This window comes from Anas acuta, chromosome 3 (assembly GCF_963932015.1).
Source record: "Anas acuta chromosome 3, bAnaAcu1.1, whole genome shotgun sequence".
In the NCBI taxonomy this organism is placed as follows: domain Eukaryota; kingdom Metazoa; phylum Chordata; class Aves; order Anseriformes; family Anatidae; genus Anas; species Anas acuta.
This window is the reverse complement of record NC_088981.1, coordinates 37,634,493-37,657,520: the sequence shown is the minus strand read 5'-3', so window position 1 is coordinate 37,657,520 and position 23,028 is coordinate 37,634,493. Positions and strand designations below refer to the sequence as shown.

At 36.1% G+C, this 23,028-nt stretch overlaps 1 protein-coding gene across 2 annotated transcripts in view; it reads right to left on the bottom strand.

The window, feature by feature from the left end:
• The window catches only part of SRBD1 (S1 RNA binding domain 1), a 127,804-nt gene that overhangs the window by 89,052 nt on the left and 15,724 nt on the right, over positions 1 to 23,028 (bottom strand). For both annotated transcript variants that reach the window (XM_068676668.1, XM_068676667.1), the window contains exons 11-15: positions 18,649 to 18,752; positions 14,503 to 14,610; positions 7,065 to 7,222; positions 5,684 to 5,774; positions 4,527 to 4,634 (exon numbers count right to left, since the gene is read on the bottom strand). In XM_068676668.1, the coding sequence (XP_068532769.1) occupies positions 4,527 to 4,634; positions 5,684 to 5,774; positions 7,065 to 7,222; positions 14,503 to 14,610; positions 18,649 to 18,752 (569 nt within the window). The remainder of the gene's footprint in view (positions 1 to 4,526; positions 4,635 to 5,683; positions 5,775 to 7,064; positions 7,223 to 14,502; positions 14,611 to 18,648; positions 18,753 to 23,028) is intronic.

The window sequence follows — 23,028 nt, the reverse complement described above, 5'->3', positions numbered from 1 at the left end:
AAATATATATAAGTTGGGCGAAAAGGCGTGCCTGTACTGTTACAGTGGAACCACTGAAAGAGAAAGAAAAATTGTGATTTCATTTTTCCAAATATGATGATTGAGCTGCTCGTCTTGTCCTGCTTTAGTAGAGCTCATCTGGCATTCAGACAGCTTTCATTTCCAAGATGCCTAGAACCAGCAGCAATCAAAGAACAACAGTTGCAGTTGCATCTAAATATGGAATAAGATTCCTGATTTTTTTCAAGATTTTAATTTAATCCAAAATGGCCAATGAAATCCTAAAAGTTCATCATCTGCCATGTTAATGCTGAACACACTGTTGTTTCATTTACATTTCTGGTCCTGTTAAAACAAATACACTTGTCTAAAGCAGAACATCTGTTTTGGTTATAATACAATGTATCTTTGGCAAGAACTCACAATAGAACTAACATAAATAATCAAGAATATTTATTGAACCTTGTAACAAAAACTGATTTGTAACAAAAACCTGAAGACTAGATATGACTGTCTCTGGGCTCTAGTCCAGTCCTAATCTAAGTCAATAAACATAGCTCTAAAAGGGAAACTACACTTTAAAAAAAAAGTCCTGCAGTTATTTAAGTTGGATGTAGGTATCTGAAAGCGTGTTGGTTATAAAAATAGTGAAAAATATTTGCTTTAAATCAAAAACTGTCAAACTGAATCTAGACAGGTTTTAAAGCCACAAGAAAAAGTGTGTCACATGCTTCATTTCCTACCACTGTCTTTTCTGATTTGTCTTCTCTCTGGCAAGCTTCAGTAAAATTATATTTACTTTGTAATTGCCATTGCTGAGGATTTGTTATTTTAATAGTTTGCTTATTGTATATTTATTAGCATCAGTAAAACACAAAGAAGTCATAAAATTAAATAGTTATGTTTGAAAGAAACTGACTCCCATAAACAAAATTATTCTGGAAATCTCTTTTGATACAAATATAACCAAAATATTTTAAAGTGAGAATCAGTTAATTTGATTATTGTCACTATTTCATCTTCTCATCTGTATATTCTCATTGATGCCTGTGGTTAAGTGCTTGCTAGAGTCAGACTCTGAAGTCTGGGAATATCTTCATGTACAACTCTAAAATGACTGCCCAGGACTTGAGCTCTGGAGAGAATTTCAGCACATTTCTGTAGATAAATAAATGCATAGTGGCATTACAGTGGACATGCATAGACATACATGTAACCACCAAGTATTCAGGTGGTTATCATTAGCCTTGATTAGAAAGCACACCTGTCAAGATTATTTGTGCATGCATCAACTGCACACACTTCCGTCTAAAGTTAACACACTTCGTTATTGTCTCCTTTCATTGAAAATGCATGATTCAAGTTCCATATGATGAACTGGACAGAAAAATAATATGAAGAGACTATTTTAATAAACAATTCTGATTCTATTCTCCACTTCCAACCAATAAATAAAATGTATATCATATTACAAGCTTTACTTCCCAAAGAAGCCAAAGTCCGTAGCGCCTCTCTATCTTTCTAAATGCCTTTTCTGAATGACAGCTTAAGAAGTTAATTGGGGTTCTGATTTTAAAACAACCCAAACATCTGCCCAGAAATTTCACATTTTGAATCCTTTGAGAAAAGGACTGTAAATTAAATATCATTGGCAATTATCTGAAACTTGCACAGAACAATTAACTGAGTTCAATTTTTTAGGCAAGGATTTAAGGATTTCCAACTTTGTGCAGTTTAGTGCATTACCAAGAGGCAGAATGCTTTGAAAATGGTATTGTGTTAGATACAACTCGTCAGTTTAAGTACTGAGGTGTGGATTTTTTTTTTTGTCTTTGTTGTTATTTTCCTTTTCAATCACAAAACTGATTTTTTATATAATTATTTACAATTGCAATCTGCTGGAGCAGGTCTTTAAGAAAGACCTGTTGCAACGTTACTTAATTTGCTTCTCATAGACTTTAGATGCAAAATAATTCACAGACATTACTTGATCCCAAAAGCATACAATGGGTTTCCACAGAAGTAGTTAAAGATTTCTGTTTAGCCTATGTACAATGCCCTCGTTTTCCTCTATCATGAGAAAATGTTTATGAAAATACAACATCATCAAGGAAAGACTTTATACATGGAAACAGAATCTTTTGTGTGATCCGAGAATGCATCGTCTGTGGGACTTTTTTATTTTATTTTTAATAAGACGATCACCAGAACATATTCTTCCAAGCTGTTACTCATAGCTCCCCTCAAATGGTAGAGCAGTTCTCATAATGCATGCCTACTGGCACCCATTGCTCAAGTGATGATTCTGTACTAATTGTTCCCCATTCGTTGCTTGTGTTTTTGAATTCAAACTGACAAATTCCAGGCATCTCATTCAATTATCAAGTGTGTGTATCTGGAGTCATCCTTCCTTTTTATTACTAAGAAATACCAAGGAGATTAAGGAGAAGTTTTCTGGAGCTAAACAGCCATCTACCTTGCAGGATTCAGCATTTTCTGGAGCTAGAAAACAAACAGAGCAACCACCTTGCAGGATTCAGCAGCATGGTTGGGAAAGTACAGCACTGGTTAAGGCAATTAGATGGACATAAAACCATTATAGTAGAAAAGGCAACATAAGAACCCTAAATCTTCAAGAAAAAACTCAGTCAAAACTGTCAAAATGTGAGAAAAAAATACTAGAACCACAAGTCCAGTTTATCTGTACCCCACACACACACAGTGTGGGGGCCACAAAGGTCAACAGCATCAAGCATCGCCTGTAACATACAGTACAACAGCAACAACAGGAAAAAAAAACTAACATTCTTCCAAATTTTCTTTTACTACACAGTACCTCAGTGTTCTACATATGAAATCTGAAGTAGGTACCAGCTTTTCATCGGACGAGCACGTTATAAGGAAACACCATTAACTCTAATATAATAGAAATAAATACAGTGAGCAATAACTATTTTGATAATGGTAGTTTTCATTTCCAGGAATCAATCTTGAAAGTCAAGACTGTATTCATAGATTTTTCCTACAAATATCACAAGACTTTGTGGAAAAAAATGAAAAGTAAAAGAACTATAGAGGTAGTAACTGACTTGGTAAACTATGTAACTTATTCCTTAGAGCATTTATACTAATTCCTGTTTCACCAGAGCTTTTAATCATTTCTAAGCTCTACTCTTCCTCCCTCCCCCATCAATTATTTTGCAAATTCTATAATCTTGCTCTACAAACAGGGAGAAAATATTGAAGCAAAAGAAGAAAACAGTATGAAAACCATCCACCACAGTATTGCATAAATATTTTTTCTGTATAAACTAAACTGTTATTTCCATTTTGGAGCATATGGCCAATAAATAAAATCACTATTACTTTCAGACAAATAGTTTATGTTAACATAATGAATTTTTAAACTATATGAAATGAACAACAGTGAAATAAAACATTTGCCAAGAAACACACAGAATGAAGTATTTTTCATTCTCTACAGTCTACAAAAATCTGCTGTTTTGTACTTGGATTCAAGAAATAGGATGCATAATTTCACAGAAGCTTGAAAAGCCTCCTTCCTTTGCAAATCATTAAAAAAAATAAATCAGAAAATCCTTACTATGTCTCTTAAAAAGCAGATTGAGATACCAGGCCTTGCTGCAAATGTAAGTTCATTTGAGAATCAAAGAACAAGTGCATTTTAATTTGAAGTATAATGTAGTAGGAAGAATATATTTGCTGAACATTTCTGTAAAATAACTTCCTAACCTATGTAAAAAAAGGTTCCATTAACTGTATATAGTAGTTTTAAAAGAAAAAGGTCAGAACTTTATCAATAATTTAGGTAACTTATTTCAGCATGTTAAGATAGTTAAAAGTAAATATTGCTCTTAAACTTCAGGACAAAAGATAATCCAATGCCAATCACCAAAAATGCTTAAAAAATACATTAGGTGTGAATACGAAAAAATAGAAGTTCCACATGGAAGAAAGCAATATCGCACAGTTATCATCAAAACCAAAACCAGAACAGTTTAGTTTGAATTCAACAAAGTAATGGATAAAACTTGAAGTTGTAAGAGGACAAGTCACTAGGTATCAACAAAACATTTGCTAAGTATTAATACGATATTTATTTCCAGACAACTTAACACACAGGGAATTAGCAAGCATTCCATACCATTCCATTCCACACAAGCTCTATCATTTGCATTTAAACTCCATCTATCAAGAAATACACAATGCCAAACACAGATGTTGGAGCTACTATTCTCTCATATTTTGTTGTCATAATATCAACAGAGCGAATCTCAGGAAGAGAAAATAAACTGCCTCACTGAGTCTCTTACAGACTTAGGAGAGCTACTTTCATGCTCTGAAGAGCTACACCCTTTTTCTTTGGCTAGAAGGATGGGTCAAGCTTGACTCAAAGACAAACAAAGCAACAAAAAGAACCATTTAAAAACATTAAGTTTAAAAAATGCCTGTTAAATTAAAATATGCTGAACAGATAAACACCATGGCAAGCAAAGACATCTTACCAGTAAACAACATCCAGTGGTGCAAAGTATTTCTTCATAATTAAATCAGCAAAGTAAGCTTCTGTTTCTCTGCAGGCTGTGCCATTGCCAATCACAACAGTGCTACAGCTTTGCGTGGGGTAGAAAAAAGAACAATTGTTTTTAACTATTCGTTTAGTCTTTTTTCATACATAATGTTCAGTGTACATCAATGACCAATACATCTTATTTTACACAACACAATGGCCGTATTTAATAAGAACCTATTCCTTGTAATATCACACGGTGCTTATCAGGTTTTCAATGGGACTTGAAGAGATGAGTCAAAGTTATCACTCATTTGTAAGAATGGCAATAGCTGGGGAAAAAAAAAAACAACGGTATTTCATATTCGTAAAAGAAGGGTTATGTATTTACATTCCTCAAACCCATTCACCTGGTATTTCTTTCATCTGTTATGCATCAAGAAAAAAAGAATGCACAAGCAGTAAGAATCTTAATTCCTTAATGGAAACATCATAGTTTGCAACAGCTTGCAGGACTACTGGCTGTGCTGGGAGCAGTCAGAGGCAACCAGCTATCATCACAAATGTTTAAACCCAATCTAAGGCTTAAAGACAAACTCAGCTGTATGCTGTGGCCGTTCCGCAACTGATTCAGTGAGCTGACGTCTGTCCATCAGGGTTCCCAAAACAGTTCAATACAATAAAATCATGCTGTCCCTATTTGCAAGTTCATCTGGAGATCTATCTGGGCAGGGTTTCTTTTGCTTAATGAAGATCTTCTTAAAACTAAACAGGGCTTTTGGAACCGGGAAAGATCAGTGAGCGGTTTGGAGTGGGAAGGGAGGGAAGATAGTGTAGCTATCTTTGTACCTTAGCTGAATGGTAATTTCTATTCCTAAAAATAAACGGATTGACAGACCCTTATGGGAATACATTCATAGCGTGCAATCTTAATCATGGTCATTGTTTCATTTCATATGCTTGTAATGTATAGATTGTGTAAAAGCATGAGCACAAAGGAAAATAAGTTCTGAAGTACAGAAAAAAAACACAAGAATAATTCCAGTTAAATCAGTAAAATTTTGATTCTCCCCAAAGGCCAGTATTGATACTGCGGAGATTTTCATTACATTTAGGGAGAAAGAATAAGAAATGGAAGTTTCCTTAACATACTTGAACTGTTGTAAAAGTCTCTTTATCTTCTCAGCTTCCCGAAATCCTTGACCAGAATGCAAGTAGACAATATCAGTATGGAGTATCTGACCTGGAACAAAAGGCAAAGCCATTTAAAAACAAAATAAAAAAGACAAAAGCAAAACAAACAAAAAAACACATATTCCAAAGCTATTTCCTGCTGAACTACTCAAGTTAATTTGATGATTCACAAATAAAGCTTTTTAATAAGCCACCTTTCCCCTTTGTTTTTGTATCTGGTTAGAAGAAAAGCATGGTGGGCAGAGGCCAAAAATGCTTTGGCTGCCAAAGCAAAATGAGCTGATACATTTTCCATTTCCCCAAGACCATATCCAAATAACAAATAATGAGCACGTAGTCATAATAGGCATGTAAAATATTATATCATCAAAAGAGAAAAGTAGCAATTTACTGCAAAAGATTCAATGCTATAATCTAGTAATTTTTATTTTTTAAGGCACATCCACCAAAGAGAGATGACAATTAGGAATCCAGTCTATAGACCTGCATTCCAAGAGTACCAGAACTCCACTGTCAGCTCTTACCACGATCCCACCTATCAAATTCGGAAATAACCATGTGTTAACTGATACTTAGAGCTCGTGGTACAATGCAAGCTAATAACTATTTATTTCAGCTTCATTGCCATTTTCACTCATGTCAGAAACACATTTCTTATACCCTCCCTGGGCTTGTATATTTCCAGTCAAAAGCAAAGACAAAATAAGAAAAATAATTTCCTCTTTGCACTTAAAGAGGTGTGTATCCCCAGATCAAGCTATGATGCACTGGAAAGGCTGTCTTCTACATCTGTCTAAAAATTAACTAAAAGGTTCTGCAAATACATTTCTGACTTATCACATTAACACACATACTACTTTAACACAACAAAAGGTCTGATAAACTGTCCAGATGTCCAAGATACTACCCATGAAAAAAAAAACTAATTTATAGAAAGCACTTTGAATTCAAACTCTTTGTTAAACAATAAAAATGCCAGGTGTTCTCTTTGGTGACTACTGAGAGGCACAGTTATTTGAACTTGTATTCAAGAAGGCAGAGGGAATTTTAAATTCTATTTTATTAAGGAGTAATAATACCAAAGGAGACACTGAAATCCATGTGCAAGAAATTTAACTTTATGCCTGAAGAAAGGAATTTGCAAGACAGGATGTGTGAAAACCACTAAAAGCTTAACCAAAAAAAAAAAAAAAAAAGCAATTTGATAAAATGTATGGTTTTGAAAGTACTCCTTCTGCAATTGAATATATATATATATAATATATATATATAATATATATTTTTTTTTTTTTTTAAACAGTCCTTTCAAAAAAGATTAGTATTTTAAACTGAAACTTACTGGTTGGTGAAATAATAGCCAACTTGCAGCCATGCTTGTAGCCAGGATCTACTCCCATCAAAGTACGACCCCTCACAGGGCTGGTCAGAAGCAACTGCCGAAGATTTCTCCCAAACATCATCACAGACTCTTTCTCTGCATCAGATGTCAACTTAGATCTTGGAGAGATGAAATTAAACATCATTTTTCCTTGAATTAGTTCTCAAATGCACTTTCAAATTGTTCCAAATTTATAAGTTTTTTTTTCCACTTATGTTTTCATCATCTCTAACTAAATATTAGACTTTCACTCATGTTTTGGAAACTTTAAAAAAAGGATCAATTCGAACCACAGAGAACTGTATAAGAAAGTAAACCAACACAAGCACTGTAATGGAAACACCAACAAAAACGTACACATACCAATTAATATTCAAACATCAACTCATAATTTTGAGTGGAGAACAGCTTCCCTTTAAAACTGATACCTACTTACAAAGAAAAACAGATTTGAGGAAGACACAGACTGAAGTTACAGTAATTTCTCACTTTTTAAAAAAAATCACTACCCAGCAAAAAAAAGGATGATCATTTAGGCTGAGAGCTACTGGAGAGAATGTGCAAGGGCCTACCCAATTAATTGTTAATACACCATGACTTTTGAGGCATTTAGCTCCATCTATGAATTAAGTTATTTAACAGGTATCACAAAACCATGTAGATTTGATGCATTTCTGTAAGGGATTTCTCTGCTTCCTAAGAACCAAACAAACCAGAAAGATCCCAGGATCATGATATTCCTTACATTTCTTGTGCATGTTCTTCAACTGAAAGAAGTAGTTAGTGGACTAACTATTTGATGTCAATGACAATAAGCAAGAATTCTTACTGTACAGGGCTATGTGAGACAATTCACAGCACTGTTGAGTGAAGGTGAACAAGATGCATGATGTCTTATTTGTCAAAAGTGTCCGGTGAATGATTGGTAAGGACAAGTATTTTTGTCTCAGTACAGCATCTTACATAAAAGAGCAAAACTGAAAAAGCAATGCGGACACAAATATTCATTATCTATATGTGTTTTTTTTTCTTGCAGACACACATTGACATTTTCAGCTCCATTACATTGTCCATAACCGCAAGAATTCGGCAAGCAAAAGCAGTCCAGCAAAGCCTCTGAAGAATTTGAGTTGCCATGGCCCTCCTTCTCCTTTTCCTTATACCCATCACTGAAAAATATAATATCACAGAAGAAAAAAAAAAAAAAAACGAATTCCAGTTAACCTAACTCTGTAAGAACATGGTGGTGAGGGTACTACTCAAGTTGCTTAAATCAACCATTGCACAACATCCGAATCTCAAGCAGACTACAAACCAAACAACTCTCATGGAGGCTATTTGACACAAATGGATATGAAGCTGTTCTGGGTAATCTTTAAATGTGGAAAAAATTAGGAATTTTCACTTGAGCAATCCCAAAATCCAGCAAACATCCAGCTCAGCCCTATCCCATCCCACAGCAATACAGAAGGATCTAAAAAAGTCTTCATTTCTTATTTGTGGTCTAGAGGTCCTCTTGCCAATCTGTGGTAAATGCTTGTCTCTCCAGCTCTCAGCCATTCACACAATTCTTGTGTGCAGCTTGTGGGTTCAGAAAAAGATGTTACTGCCAGCAGTAGCTTCTGCAACCCTAGCTGCATTTCACACATAGCTGGTTCACAACTTCCCTCCCTGCCAGCCCGTTGTGTCCATTTTGAAAGTTGGAGCAACCAAGGAAAGGAAAAAATATTTTAAAGAAATAAACAAGTAAAATGACTGCAAAACACAAGAACAGGCTTTGGGACAAGTGGGCAATTGGTGTATAAGGAACTTAAAACCTCTCCACCACCACCACCACTCTTTGTGTTTTTTTTCCTCCATAGGTATGCTAAATTTCAGTTTCATAGTATTGTGCTGAAGCTCTGTGAACAGTTCTTTCTAACATTGTTTTCTTAAAGAAAGTACCTTACCAACATGCAGCAAAAGACTTTTTTTTTTCCAGTATCAAGTGTACGGAATTAACACAGATGTTATTTAAAGAAAGATGGTGAAGGGTATACAATACTCCTGACTCTTATCCTACCCTCCCACTGCTTTCAGCTCAGAGTTATTTCCTGAGCTTGACAATGTTTGTCTTATTATTAGTCCACAACAAATCTCCTGTCCAGCTACTCAGCCAGTATCCCACTGAACCCATGCACAGATCTTGATCTTGCATCCACATAAACCTTTAGCAGCAAGTTCTACAGGTCCATGGCAAACTGCAAGAATAGCTGCCACCTTTTGGATGGAGGCTGATTCTTTTTCACTTTTATGGTCCCCGTAGATTTTATACCAGAAGAGAGCAAAAATTTATTCCTGGAAATTCTGTGCCACTCTTCACACTCCATCTCCATTAAATCTTCTCTTTTCCAAGATGAGAATTTGCAGCCCAGTCAACCCTCTACACAGAAACGATTTCATACCTTGTTCCCCTTCACTGGGCCTTTTCCAGTTTGATTAATTATTAACTACCTATATTTTTATTATTTTTCTGAGTTGAGGGGATCTGAATTCCAAATGTAAGCAAGCTATATCAATGATTCTGTTTAGACTTTATTCCTCAACTAAATAATCTTTTCTAAGCACTTAACATTTACATGGAGCTATCTTCCACAGTGCCAAAGCCACTTTCCTGACTGCCAGGGTAGCACCAGAGTTCATCATTTTCTATATAAAAAGAGAATTACTTTCCCTCACAAGCATCACTTCACAGTCATCTTGACTGAGTTTCAGTTGCCATTTCATTTCCTGCCATTCAGTCTTGCAGCATCCTTCTGTAATACAATACAGTTCATCCCATTCTTAAAACATTAAATAAAAGCAACCCAAACCACAGAACCACCTTCTTCCAGTGGGAATCCAGGGTAATTGGTGGAGGTGCCTACTGAATTCTAGTCCATGCAATTACCAGAAATACTGGATGTAATTTGTAAGAGGTCAGAGACAAAAAAGCAAATACCTAAACCTCACAACTGTATGGATCCTTCTACGTACATGCACAACAGAGGTTCAGCCAGCACCTGTGCATAGAAATCTGGTTTGTAAACAAGGGAAAGTTAAAAGCTCTTGGATTGGAGGCTTTTACAGATAAAGGCTGAATTCTAGCTTTCCATCTATCCCAGAGATATTGTCTCCCTATTGTCCACGAGGCTAAATCCACCCACGCTGCAAATTCACATCAGTCCACCTGTGAAGAGAATCTTGTGCAGGAACTAAAGTTGCCCCTAAACACATGCTATTAGTTATGTGCGCCTTATGGAAATCATGTTTAAAATTGGCATGGATATACAGAAACTTTTATAGTAACAGGAAATGTTACTGAAAGTGCCAGGTGCGTAGGGGGAACATAATGTATGTCCTTTCTATTACATAATATCCTGTATTTTTTAATTTCAAATATAGACGTCTCTTTTCTCTCTAACTGTCTCTCACTCAACACTTGTGTCAATGACATGATCTACTGTCCCAAGTATTGGCCTTTAATTTTAAGTTTGGAATAGTCATTTGATCCTTGAACAAATATTAAGCTACCTCAAAAAATGGCTTTCTTTTTTTTCTTTTTCAGAGCACAATTGGCTTCATCCAAATGGCTAGATGCCTAGTTTCATGTTTTTGCAATTTGTGACAGTTCTCATTAATATGGCAGAGATAAGGCAGAGGAGGAGAGCCGCCCTTCTCTACAAACACAAGACGAATGATTATTTGGTTAAAAAAAAAAAAAAACAACAACAAAATAAAATAAAAATAGATAACTAAATTAAAAAAAAAAAAAAAAAAAAACAGGAAAACACCAAAAAAACAACACACAAACAACTTCAGTTGCCTAATGAAAAAGTATTGACCTAGTCAGAATTTTGAGCCCCTCCCTTGAACTTTAAAAAGGGAATCAAAGCAAGTAAGCTAATCACTACTTACTAGCTTCTTTATTCAAAGTTAGACGAGTCGATTTTTAAACTGAGATTTAGAACTCCCCACTTCCATATACAGTCTTAGAGGCAATCCTTTCCCTGGAAAAATATCTGCAAACTAGCTTCAGGTGTGAAACAAGATATACAGAGAAATGTTTATGTCCCTAAAGACAGAAGAGAGAAAACCACTCACTTCAAGAAAGCATGGAAAATTAGGAAAGGATTATCCATTAAAAAATGGCCATGCCACATCACTTGCAACAAATCCTGATGGAATCCTTCCATGCAGAACTGCAACAAGATAGAAAGTATTTCAAAGTGCCAAAAGCAACACTGGACATTATTATACCAGATACAAGAAATGATGGTATCTGACAGAGTGAAAGAAAGGAAATTAAACAATAAATAAGGTAGCCGCCTTGCTGGCAAGTTTTATCCTTCTGATCACTAGAAGCACCAGAAATTTCAATACATTCTTGGAAACTTTCTGTTCCAACATTTAATGATAATAAAATGAAAAGAAAAAAAAACAGCATGGGGTAGATTGGAGGTATTAATGCTAAAAGGAGGTACTGAATACTTCAGCAGCCCTTTGCAAGAGTCCTAAAAATCAGCTCCTGGTATGGGGGAAAATAATAAAAGAAGGCTAAGGGGTTAAGTGGTCATGGACCAGGAATAGTACTGGCAGGTGCTTTACATTCTTCTCCATAGGAGCAGTTTCAGCTTTTCCTAACCAGACAGTGCCAATCATGTCAAATTATCACAATGAGTAAAACATAAGCAGACATCCACTCAGGAACAGGCAGCAAGCTTAGTATTCTTTTCAAGTATGACTTATGAGCTACATCTATGAAGTAGTAGGGAAGAAAGTCGTGTGTGTTTGTCTTGTAATTAAGGAAACAAATCCTGCAGCAACCTACTGCTGCAGCAGCTCTCATACTGTTATACACAACACCTTTTGTTATTAAAATCTGAATAAAAAGTTAAATGTGCTGGGGCACAGTTCTGTGGTAGGAACCATGGAGCAAAAACACGAGAAAAGAATTCTTATGTCACAGTTTGACTATTCACAACAAAAAACAAACCCCACTAAAAGGTAAGTCTGTTATCTTTGTTTTAAGTTTGATTCTAGAGAAGGGTAGGAATGAAATAGACTTTCACACCCATTTGACAGAAGCCAACATTTGGACTCACTGTCGTGAGATGTTCATCACTTTGGCCAAACAATGCCTACCCTGCAGTAGCTAAGGTCACATACTAAGGTCACAAAAATGAGTCAGGACTCATTGTCAAGAACAGTGAAATCCACATTAGCAAAAGATAAGCTCACCATAGGGTGACTAATCAAAAGATGTGAAGCAATTTCACTTGCAAAATAATGACCAAACACAACATACTGTAATGAAGAAACCCAAAAGCCACTAAAAATATCTGCTGTTCAAAACTAGCTGACAGTTCTTCTCTACCAGGAAGAACACTGAACATCCATCTAACAATGCCTGTGAGAAACAAGGAAAAACAACTCCAGTTTGAGCTGAAACATCAGAGAGCAGCCAGGCAGGTAAGGAAGAACTACATTTCACAATGTGATTGCAGATTTCAGATACCTAATATTCTAAATAACCAACACAAGCCATTTTGGCACAAGTCATTTCAACACTTCTGATCTGAGAAACAAGGTCTCTCGTACACTCCAGTTCAACTACCTCAAAACAAGTTTTAAAATTTAGGTCTCATACCAGGAAGCCTTGCCCAAATCAAACACACAATACTTGGGCAGTCACTCTTGTATTCCAAAGAGATGAATCACAGCATCAGTACCATTAGCCAACATGACAATATTCTTGCCAGGTGCTCTGGCGGAAAAAAAAGGCCTGTTCTTACCTAGAAAGGAATAGAGTTAATTTCATCCTAGATGCTAATACTAATTCAGAAGGCTGGAAAAAAGAATGGCAGAATGGATGGGTAAGAGGTAGCAGGACTGTGCTTTTGGCTGCCTATGCTCTCAGAGGAAGACAAACCTTGCTGCTTTTCCTTTTATCATGAAGTATGGCAGGCATGACTTTTTTTCCCTTTTCATAAGAAAAATAATCTGATATTTGGTCTACTATCATATCTAGCATTAATCATAGTATCACAGAATCATTCAGCTTGGAAAAAAACTCTAAGATCTTCCAGTCCAACCCTTAACCTGGTACTGACAAGTCTGCCAATAAACCATGTTACTAAGTTCCGAATCTACATGTTTCTTGAAGACCTCCAAGCGTGGTGACTCAACCACTTCTCTGGGCAACCTATTTCAATGCCACAGAACTCTTTCAGTATAGGAGAAATTACTCCTAATATCCAACCTAAACCGCCCCGGCGCAACTTGAGGCCATTTCCCCTTGTCTTATCACTTGGTGCTTGGGATATGTGCCCAGTCCCCACCTCATTACTGCCTCCTTTAAAGTAACTGTAAAGTACAATATGGTCTCCCCCGAGCCTCCTTTTCTCCAAGCTGAACCACCCCAGCCCCCTTGGCAGCCCCTCGGACTTGTACTCTTGACCCTTCACCACCTTTGTTGCCCTTTGTTGGACGCACTCCAGCACCTCAATGCCCTTCTTGTAGTGAGGGGACCAAAACTGAACACAGTATTCAAGGTGAAGCCTCAAAAAAGCCACGAATGAAAATTTCAAATACAAATTGAGCCTAACATCATTAGAAGACAACACTTTCAGAATGCAGACTGACATATTCAATCATTTCAATTACATGGTAAACCGCTACACTTAACCATGGAAATACCCTATCTAGTACTACTTTTACTACTTTTTACTTAAGTTTTAAGTTTAGAACAGTACCATAGATCTCACAAAGTCGCATTCTATCTGATGATATTATTACTACAGTATCACCAGAAATAAAATTACTGACTTCTCTAGTGCCATTATAATATCCACAAAAATGGTATCAGACTAACACACTGACTACTGCATTTACCAAAAAGTGCAGACAACAAACACTAGGGACACTTCCAGCCATAACAATTGCTTTGTAGGTTTCTTTCAAACAGGTAAAAAGAAATGAAGTCAGAATAAAGTCCCTGACTGTACTATTGCTGGGTCATGAAGAGACACTGGGGAAACTCAACAACATAAAACTTTAATGCTAATAAGAGGGTAATGATGCAACTCTATTATTGTAATGTTTCTCTATACCATACTTCATAAATGTATAAGCAAAGTCAAAAACAAGTAAAGCATGCAAAATGTCTTAACAGAAAGATCATTTCTTTATCCTAGCATAAACCGGAAAAAGTCACAAATTACATCTACTGAACACAGGACTACTTTGTGTTTTCTTCTGAAAACACAGAGGAGTGAAAGACTTCCTGTATTTTCAAATGCATAAAAGATATTATAAAACTAGGAGAAGGGAATATTTAAGTAATAGGTACTATGAAAATATGCCTTCATTCTGGGCTTACCTGAATTCTCTACAGAGGAGAGGATATATAAGGCGTTTATATGCATCCTCTACTGAGTTTCGTAGTATCCTCATTAATTCTGGTTTTAAAAATTGTTTTGGTCTCCATCTGCATAAGAACAGAAAAACAAAATCAAAAAATGCTTTAAACACGTATAAAAAAAATCAAATAAAAAGGAGATTGTACTCCCAAGGAGAAGGGAGGAGGGAGACACTCAGGTATATTATGCTCAAATAGAAGTAAGACTGAATATTTTCTTTTACATTCCAACTATTTTGGTTTTCATTGCTTTTAAAAATACTGATAACATCCATGCTTTCCCTCATTCAGTGTATTTTTCACATGCCTGGGTCTCTAACTACAAAGTGATTAGATAGATAGACATGTTAAAATGTCTGGATAATTTTTTAAGGCAAAAAACAGGACTGAATTTCACTTCTGACTTTGCTTTGTTTACTTGCACTCACTCAGAAATGCTAAGAATCCTCAACTGACTGCTCCTACCCAGACAGCTTTTCAGTTGTTTAAGCAGACTCTACAATTTCCCAAGACAGCTTTTCTTTTTCTAAGTATCTGTGTACATAATAGCCGAGAAATGTGTGATCAAGTCAACACTATATCAATGCACAGACATGGGAGCAGAATTAAGCTTACCACTTAGTTTTACAACTTCCAGAGTTTTCAGTGCTTAGCCACATGACCTCATCAACCCTTTGCAAACAGCTTTTACAAATAGTTCTACTATACTTATTTGTAACTAGAGACTTTTTCCATATGCATATAAAACCACCAAAAGTTTAAATCCACTTATTGCCATCCATTTCTATAAATATGAAATTTGTACAGGTGGCAAGTATGACTTTACATTACCCCCAAGAAGTATCCTCAGTGCAAACAGGAATGAATTTGGAAATTTGGCAGCTGTTTCACCCTGCCGTTTCATCCACTAATGCTAGATAGTAAATCTTTTATCTGTAAATTGGTTATCACAGCAGACGTTTTTATTATCTACCTATACACAAGTAAAAATGATTCAAGCAACATTCTATTAGAAATCCTAAAATTGCTGCAAAAGAAAAAACAGCCAAATACCAAGTTCAATTCATAGTAAATACTGTTTCCTTCATTCCAGTACTTTGTGAGGAAAGAGGAAAATCCACTTTTGTGCAAAAAGTATAAACATACGTATATAATTATAAAGATCAAAGTCCAGTTAACCTTTCCTCTAACAACAGATTCTTCTCAATTATTTAATCAAGAACTGACTTCTAAAGCCCTTTAAATGAAGCCCTATTTAGAGAACCTCCATATACATAATACCTTCTTACTCCACTCATCAACTCTATTACGTGCACGTGCTCCCAACTAGGATCACCATAAGCATAAATGGCTTAGACCACTAATACACCTCAAAGGGTAAACCCCATCAACACTCACATAGCCCACATTAAGAACCACTCATATCAACTAATAACCGTTCCAGGAAGAGCTTTTAGAAGAGCACATCTAGGCTTTTAGACCTGAAGCACAAAGAGCAGAGTTTTGTTTTTCCTCCAAGACACTACATGAAACTTGTACCAAATTGGCAACCACACATAAACCATGCCTTTAAAGCCTTGTACCATGGCCTTTACACAGTATTTGAGAATTTTGTCTAGAAACTGACGAAGAAGATTATCAGACACTGAACTTCATTTTCAAGGACACAATCCCACTTTGAATCAAATTCACACCCCTTCCAAAGGAAGAACTCCACCACACCTTTACGCACAAAGCCAGCTAAGCAGCCCTTCTTCTGGCTGTTTCTCATTGTTCCTTTCCCCATGTCCCACATCACAATTAAATCTTCAGGACCTTAACAGTTCTAATGTTAATGAAGCTATGTACGCTGTCAAACTACAGAAATCCCATGTTCTGGTAAAGAAGTACATTCCATAGGGTCAAGTGTAACAATACTCCTGAGATTTCAGTGCAATCCTAAATTTCAAGAAAATATAGATGCTCCTACAGGCATAAAATATTCTGCAAAGAAAAAACAGTATTTTCAAAGCATCTACACAGAGCTCAATATATTAATGAAGAGTTCTAGTCTTTCAAAGTCTTTTCACTTTCCATCCTGTTGGTATTTAATGCTGAAAAATTAACTTCAGAAGAGCAAGCGAAGGGCAGTATATTTACTACTAATTCAATACACAGTAGATGATACTGTCCTGTGGCTAGAACACTGGGCAGACTTTGTAGCAAGGTTGTGGTTGTGGTTGTGCACCTGATTGTGTGTGTGACTTTCAGCAAATCAGTTAATGCCTCTGCAAAGGTTTGAACTCCTTGCCCTAAACAAGTGTTCTTAACCTTCTGCTCTATCCAGTAAATCAATGCAATGAAAATAATGCAATTACCACCGTTGGACCATTACTTCCAAGCTTGCAGAGCAGAATACACATTGAGTAAGAAATATTTGCCAATTCGATAACAGTCGTCAATCAGATGAGGAAGATTAGAATCTGTGATAGACGTTAATGCATCAATATCTACTAAAATCATTCCTTCTGAAATTCTCTAGTGCTGGAGAAGTTGCCCTTAAATAGTAAAAAGCTATGAGCGTATGTAGCCTCAAAAATGCCAAGTATTAATATGTAGTTCCATTTCCAAGGTCAATATTCTTTTTATCTCAGGATGACTCACAAAAGTGTAATCAACCAAGAATATCTCAATTTACATCCCACTTTCATTTGTGCAGCAGTGACAAGCTGTTCCATTATCTGTGGCTCACAGTGCTTCCAAATTCTGTCACAGATGCAGTAAAAGCAAGACTGGTAGTTATTTTCTGCCTACAGAATATATGGGAGAGCGTGGGGGTGGGGAGGGTGCAAGAAAGATGGAAATTCCATTATATTTATTAAAATTAAACTTCAGTGTGTTTATTAATCCTGATACTTTACTGAAAAAAAAAAAGTGACTTCCTGTTAGTCCTAGATTATATTATCTGGTGAAACAACATTTTAATTCTTTCACGGGCTCCCATGCTAGAAACAGAGCTGTGAATTTTCTACAGTGAAAATGTGCATTTTTACCACATTCTTTCTTGGACTCGGTATAGAAGAAAAATATTTGCTTTTATATATTGAAAAAGCCTTTTTTTTTCCCCCCTGTCTTCTTTGCCCCATTTGGTAATTGAATTTTAAGGTGCAGAGGTAAAGGTTTTTAAGATATACTCACAACAGTGCTAAATATCTCAGCCTGTTAAGAAAGATAAACCTGTCTTTTACATTCTGATCCTGTGATTCTATGTGGAAGGCAGATGCACAGGGTTTAGACCACAATATTCTCCAACGGAGAGAATCAAGGTACAGTGCAGTTTCCAAGACAAAGAGTAACAGAGATACCGCACAAAATATATTTAACCAAAACTTCTTAAAAAAGCCATCAAAATTATGCAATATGAAACGGGTCTCATTACAAGTGAAAAAAAAAAAAAAGAAACTTGTCAGAGCAAATTGATAAGAAATAGGAGAATCATCCAAAAATTTCTGACTTAAGCAGAGATCATAACACACATCAGGTCACATAATATTTTAAAATTATGGATTGAACACAACCACTTTTAGGTTGTCTATTAAATCCAGTACATTTTTTTAGCCATGTCAATTAACAAAATTCCTGACATATGCAGATTTCAAAGTTGCATCCTTTATTGGTTTAAAATCTGAGGCAGCCGTCTTTAATCACTGCAATCGGGCATATAAAGTTATTTTTCGTAAGTTGGAAGAATATTCTATTGCATTCTGCAAATTTCTTTTGCTGAAGACTACAGATGTGATGCATATTTCAAATTGAAAATACATTCACCTTTCATTATGTCTTCACATTATTTTTTTTAAAGAATTCAATTGCTTGAAGAACGGAGCCAGAATTTCCCAGAAATGGCCAAAGGCATGTTCTTTTTTGTGTAATGCCACTGCAGTGGGAAATGTAGAGTAAGAAGTATCCATTTAATAGCTTCATCTAATATGCATTTGTTTAAATTGTTCTCTTAATGTAACAAGACATGTGAGGTATATTTCAGTATGTAGGTGTCTACAGGAAAAAAACAAAAACAAACAAACAAACAAAAAAAACACTTCCATAAGAACATGTATCCATGCAGACCTTTCATTGACACACCACCAACAGAATTCATTCTTCACCCCGTCAGGAATGTTGACCTTCACTGTCAGGATCTTCAGATTTTCCCCTCGGTTAATGGCCAGAATCTGAGTGCAAACATAAATGGCAGAGACAGATGACACACAAAATATCCAAAAGATAAACTTATCAACATTTGTGTACGCGCTTGCTTGACATTCTGTAGCAAATCATGATGGTGGTACAGTAAATCAGTTCACAAAGTAATAGGTTGTACAGATAACATCCACAATTTAAACACAGATTAAATCACACCATGGCATAACAAAGCATACATTTTTCACTGAGTCTGCAATCCCAAGATTCAGTTTTATCTTAAATACACTTACAACACAAGTCAGCATGAATTTAGTTGGTTGGGTAATTTTATAAGCCAAATGAAAACTCAAGAAATGAATTGAAAAGTGAGCACAATCAGAGCTAGAGATCACAAAGGGAAAAAGTTAGTCCTTGATTTTGTTTCCCAAGAGCAACCAAATTTAAAATTAATTGTAAATCAGAGCTTGTGACACAAAGGCAGTCAGCTCAGTATGATGAATTTTCAGTTATTCACACCTAGTCCATAAACAGCTGAAAATATTGTAGTTGCACTCTTTAATGAACGCTGCAGCCTATAATGTATGCACTTTTCTGACAGTCTTGTGTACACAACCACATATTCATGATCTAAACATAAATCTCGCTGTAGAAGTGCTATCTGCATGCAGTCTTATTTTAAATGGAAGTCTGATTCCCCCTTTAAAGACAGGATGACAACGCAAGTGGTGGATACTGGAGGGTACTAGTGGACATTTCCTAGACTGATCTCACTCTGAAGATGAGGAATGGTCACCCGAAAGGGACCTTATAATTTTAGTGAAGAAACTCACCAACCAAGGTATTTTAGATACAAAGTAACACTTAAAAGAAGCTACAGATAAAACACATTTTTAGAGTTCCTTTTCCCTTCCAAAATACTTTAAAGTGCAAAAATAAAAACTAAAAAATCCGCTAGAAGTTGACATTCTTGTATTACTACACATGTTGCTGTACGTAGCAGGCCCTAAGCACTGTCACAACAGAGCATTCCGTGTCAATCATGAACTTTAATTCAATCACTAGCTAACTCAGACATGTCACATATGTTAAATACAATGGTTTAAAATGACTCCAGGACATACTACCAATTTATATTCCTCAGCCCTACTGCTCCTGTGACATACCAGGCCTGACATATCATTGAACAACAAAGCTAATAATAAAGATTGCATGTGAAATATTATAGCATCTGGTACCTTGACTGCCAAAGCAAATGTTTTCATGTAGAGATTAGAAAGACACATTTTAACAAATCAAATGCTTTCATGTTTATTCTGATTTTATTTTTAAAAAGAGAGAAAAGCTAAATGTCAAGCTAAAATGAAATCAAAATGATGCTCAGGACAAAGAATGCATCTGATAGAATTATAATGTCATCATTCACCATGCTGTTAGCGGGGTCAAGATTTGCATCACATTTTCCACAGGCGCTCCGTCTGTGGAACGTGTCAGTCACCTCAACTTAAACCAGCTGCACTGCGCTAGCTAATATTTTTTCTACTTTTTTATTCTGAAAAAAATCTGCCTCTCCTGTTTGAAGTGAGATCCGTTCAGAGAACTGCTATCATCTAGGAAATGCTCAATGAGGAACGCAATTAGTCAATTTATCTTCTTAAAATAATGAAGATTAATCTATTTAATTAACATTCAGATACAGCTATTCTAGACAAAGTAATCTTTCAGTTCTGGAGAAAAGACTGCTTTTATGCTAGACATGAACAGATCCAGTGGAAGGGTTAAGAGCAAAAAAATAAAATACAGATGGTTAAAAAGAAAGCAAGAACAATTATTTAATCTAGTCACAAAATGCATAACAAACCTAATTCTGCTTATCACAAAAATGCAACACCCTTTCTATTTCACAGCTCTCCTCTGTGCCCCAGATTTGCTCAGATTCACTAAGTTTTGTATATTTTACCGAGGACTTTAATTTCCAATTCTTTTTTAAGTGTGAGATTGAAACAGAGCATTTGCCTCAAACATTGTACTTCATGAATAAATCCTTATCCTCCCACCAATTCAGTCTTCTACAAATAGAGGAAGGCAACCCAAAGCATATACAACTGCTGAACTACTTACAATTAGTCAAAAAAAATAAAATAAAATAAATCAAACACACTCCTGAAAGACTTCTGTTTTAGTTGTGGCAGCACTGGTATAGCTACCTAACCGTATCCTCAAAGAGCCCAGTTCTGTTCTCTCTGCTGCCAGGGAAAGGAACTGTGGATGAAACTCCTCATGATAGTAAGACATTCCAGCTGCAGGGACCTACAGCCATCCGACTGTGTCAAAATCTGGAGTCAGACTTCCTACACAAGTTCTTTCTTATTTCACATTCAGTATTTTAACTTTTTCAAGCAAAAAACCTGGCTCCATCTCTCCCAGTGTCTCATCTCCATCGTTCCACGGCATATCTCACCACACAGAATGATGCCTTTCAGCAACACAGAAAACGCTGAACTACCACATACACAGCTTCAGCTACACACAGCTGTACAACTACAGGACCAAACTACAGCTTACTGAACACCACTCGACCTTACTTAAATACATTCTGCAAGTCACCCCCAAGGCTGCAAACGCTTTGGCCATAAAGACAGTTCATCCTCTTATAGGTAACACAAGAATCTACTTTCAGCTCGTTCCCTTTAAACTCCGATTAAAAAAGAAGAAAAAGTTTTCTTTCCTTACTTCATCATCAAATCACAAAATAAAAAGAAAGGAACTAGAAAACAAGCAAAAATAATCAGGAAATTGAACAAAATATTTTTTTATTTTTTTATTTTTTTTAGAAAACAGGGAACTTAAATAGCAAACTGCATACATCAGAGATGATCATAAAATGTTTCTTTCTTGACTCGAAAAAACGAGCCCTGATGTACCCAGGGCCTTGAAACCTCAGTGAAGATCAAATGACTCCGACTTGAATATTTCCCTAGTATGAATCTTAAATATGTTAGAATAGGCAATATGAGTGGTATTCAGGAAATGAAATACAAGTGAGAGTGCAGAGTCAACCTGTGATTACAAGAGCTTCACTGGAAAGCAGGGACAAAAAAAAAAAAAAAAAAGAAGAGAATTTCAGGTTCCTGATGAAAGGAGAAATAAATCAGATTCAGAACTGCTTGAGTTAAACTTAACATCAAAAAGACACGAAAAGGACACATCCTAGATGATAAACAGTGCACATGGACAGAGTGCTAAGTAGGTTTGGGAAATCCGGTTTAGAGCCCTGGCTCTATGTGAGCAACAGTTTTCTTTACGTAAAACAGGGAAAATAACAATGCCTTGAACATGAGGTAAATCATACCGTCATCCCAGAAAACACTCATATGCCCAATGCACATTGCATAACTCAGCTCTCAGTGCAGGAAAAGCTCGAGTCTTTGACTGCTGAGGTGTCCATTCAATAGAAGAGCAGCCAAACGAAGCAATTTAGTCTTTCACCTAACAGCATCCATACTGGAAGGAATGGTCGGAAGAGCATTTAAAGGTAACCCATATATGTTGCAAAATCGTGTGAATAATAAATCCATTTCAAGAAAATCATCGATAAATTCAAAATATTGCATTGTTTTAAAATTGTAGCGTACAATAAATTATTCTGCTGCAGAATAAGGCAGCCAAAGAACATTTCTGGATGGAAGCAGTTGACAATTTTGTTTTAATGCTACTTAACTGTGACCAAACCAAGAAACAATTCAGTTTGCAACTAGTAATGAACCCAGGTAAAGGCCCTGACAAATGTACTGACTGCATCAAACTTTGATCTGTAGTAATGGGGGCAGCCTAACTATCAAGACACCAGCTTCTCAGACACCAGTAAATTGGCTTTGTCCCCCAGTTCTTTTCCCAGTCATGTGGAACTGGACTTGGGGCTTAGGATAACCTAAGATGTCTCATAAGGGAACACCGTTGACTTTCAGAACAAACCCATTTTCAGGGGTTCTGCAGAGCTTCTTTATCTAGATTGTTTAACTTTTACGTGACACTGCTGCTGACAAGAGCTGCAATTGTAGATCATCTCCAGTTTTAATTTTCTGGATCCTTCCCCCTGATACTTCTCACCACTTTCACCTGACAAGCTTGATGCCAAATAGCTCTGAGCATTCTAGCCATAAGCACAGTCTGAGGGGTCTGTGCTGCAGCAAGCATCCAAAGGAAACAAAGAATAAGTTTATCCAAGTTTTCTTCAAATACTTACACTCTAACCAAGCAACTTCCACAACTATGCAATATCCCATTCTCACTCCACACAGACAATAA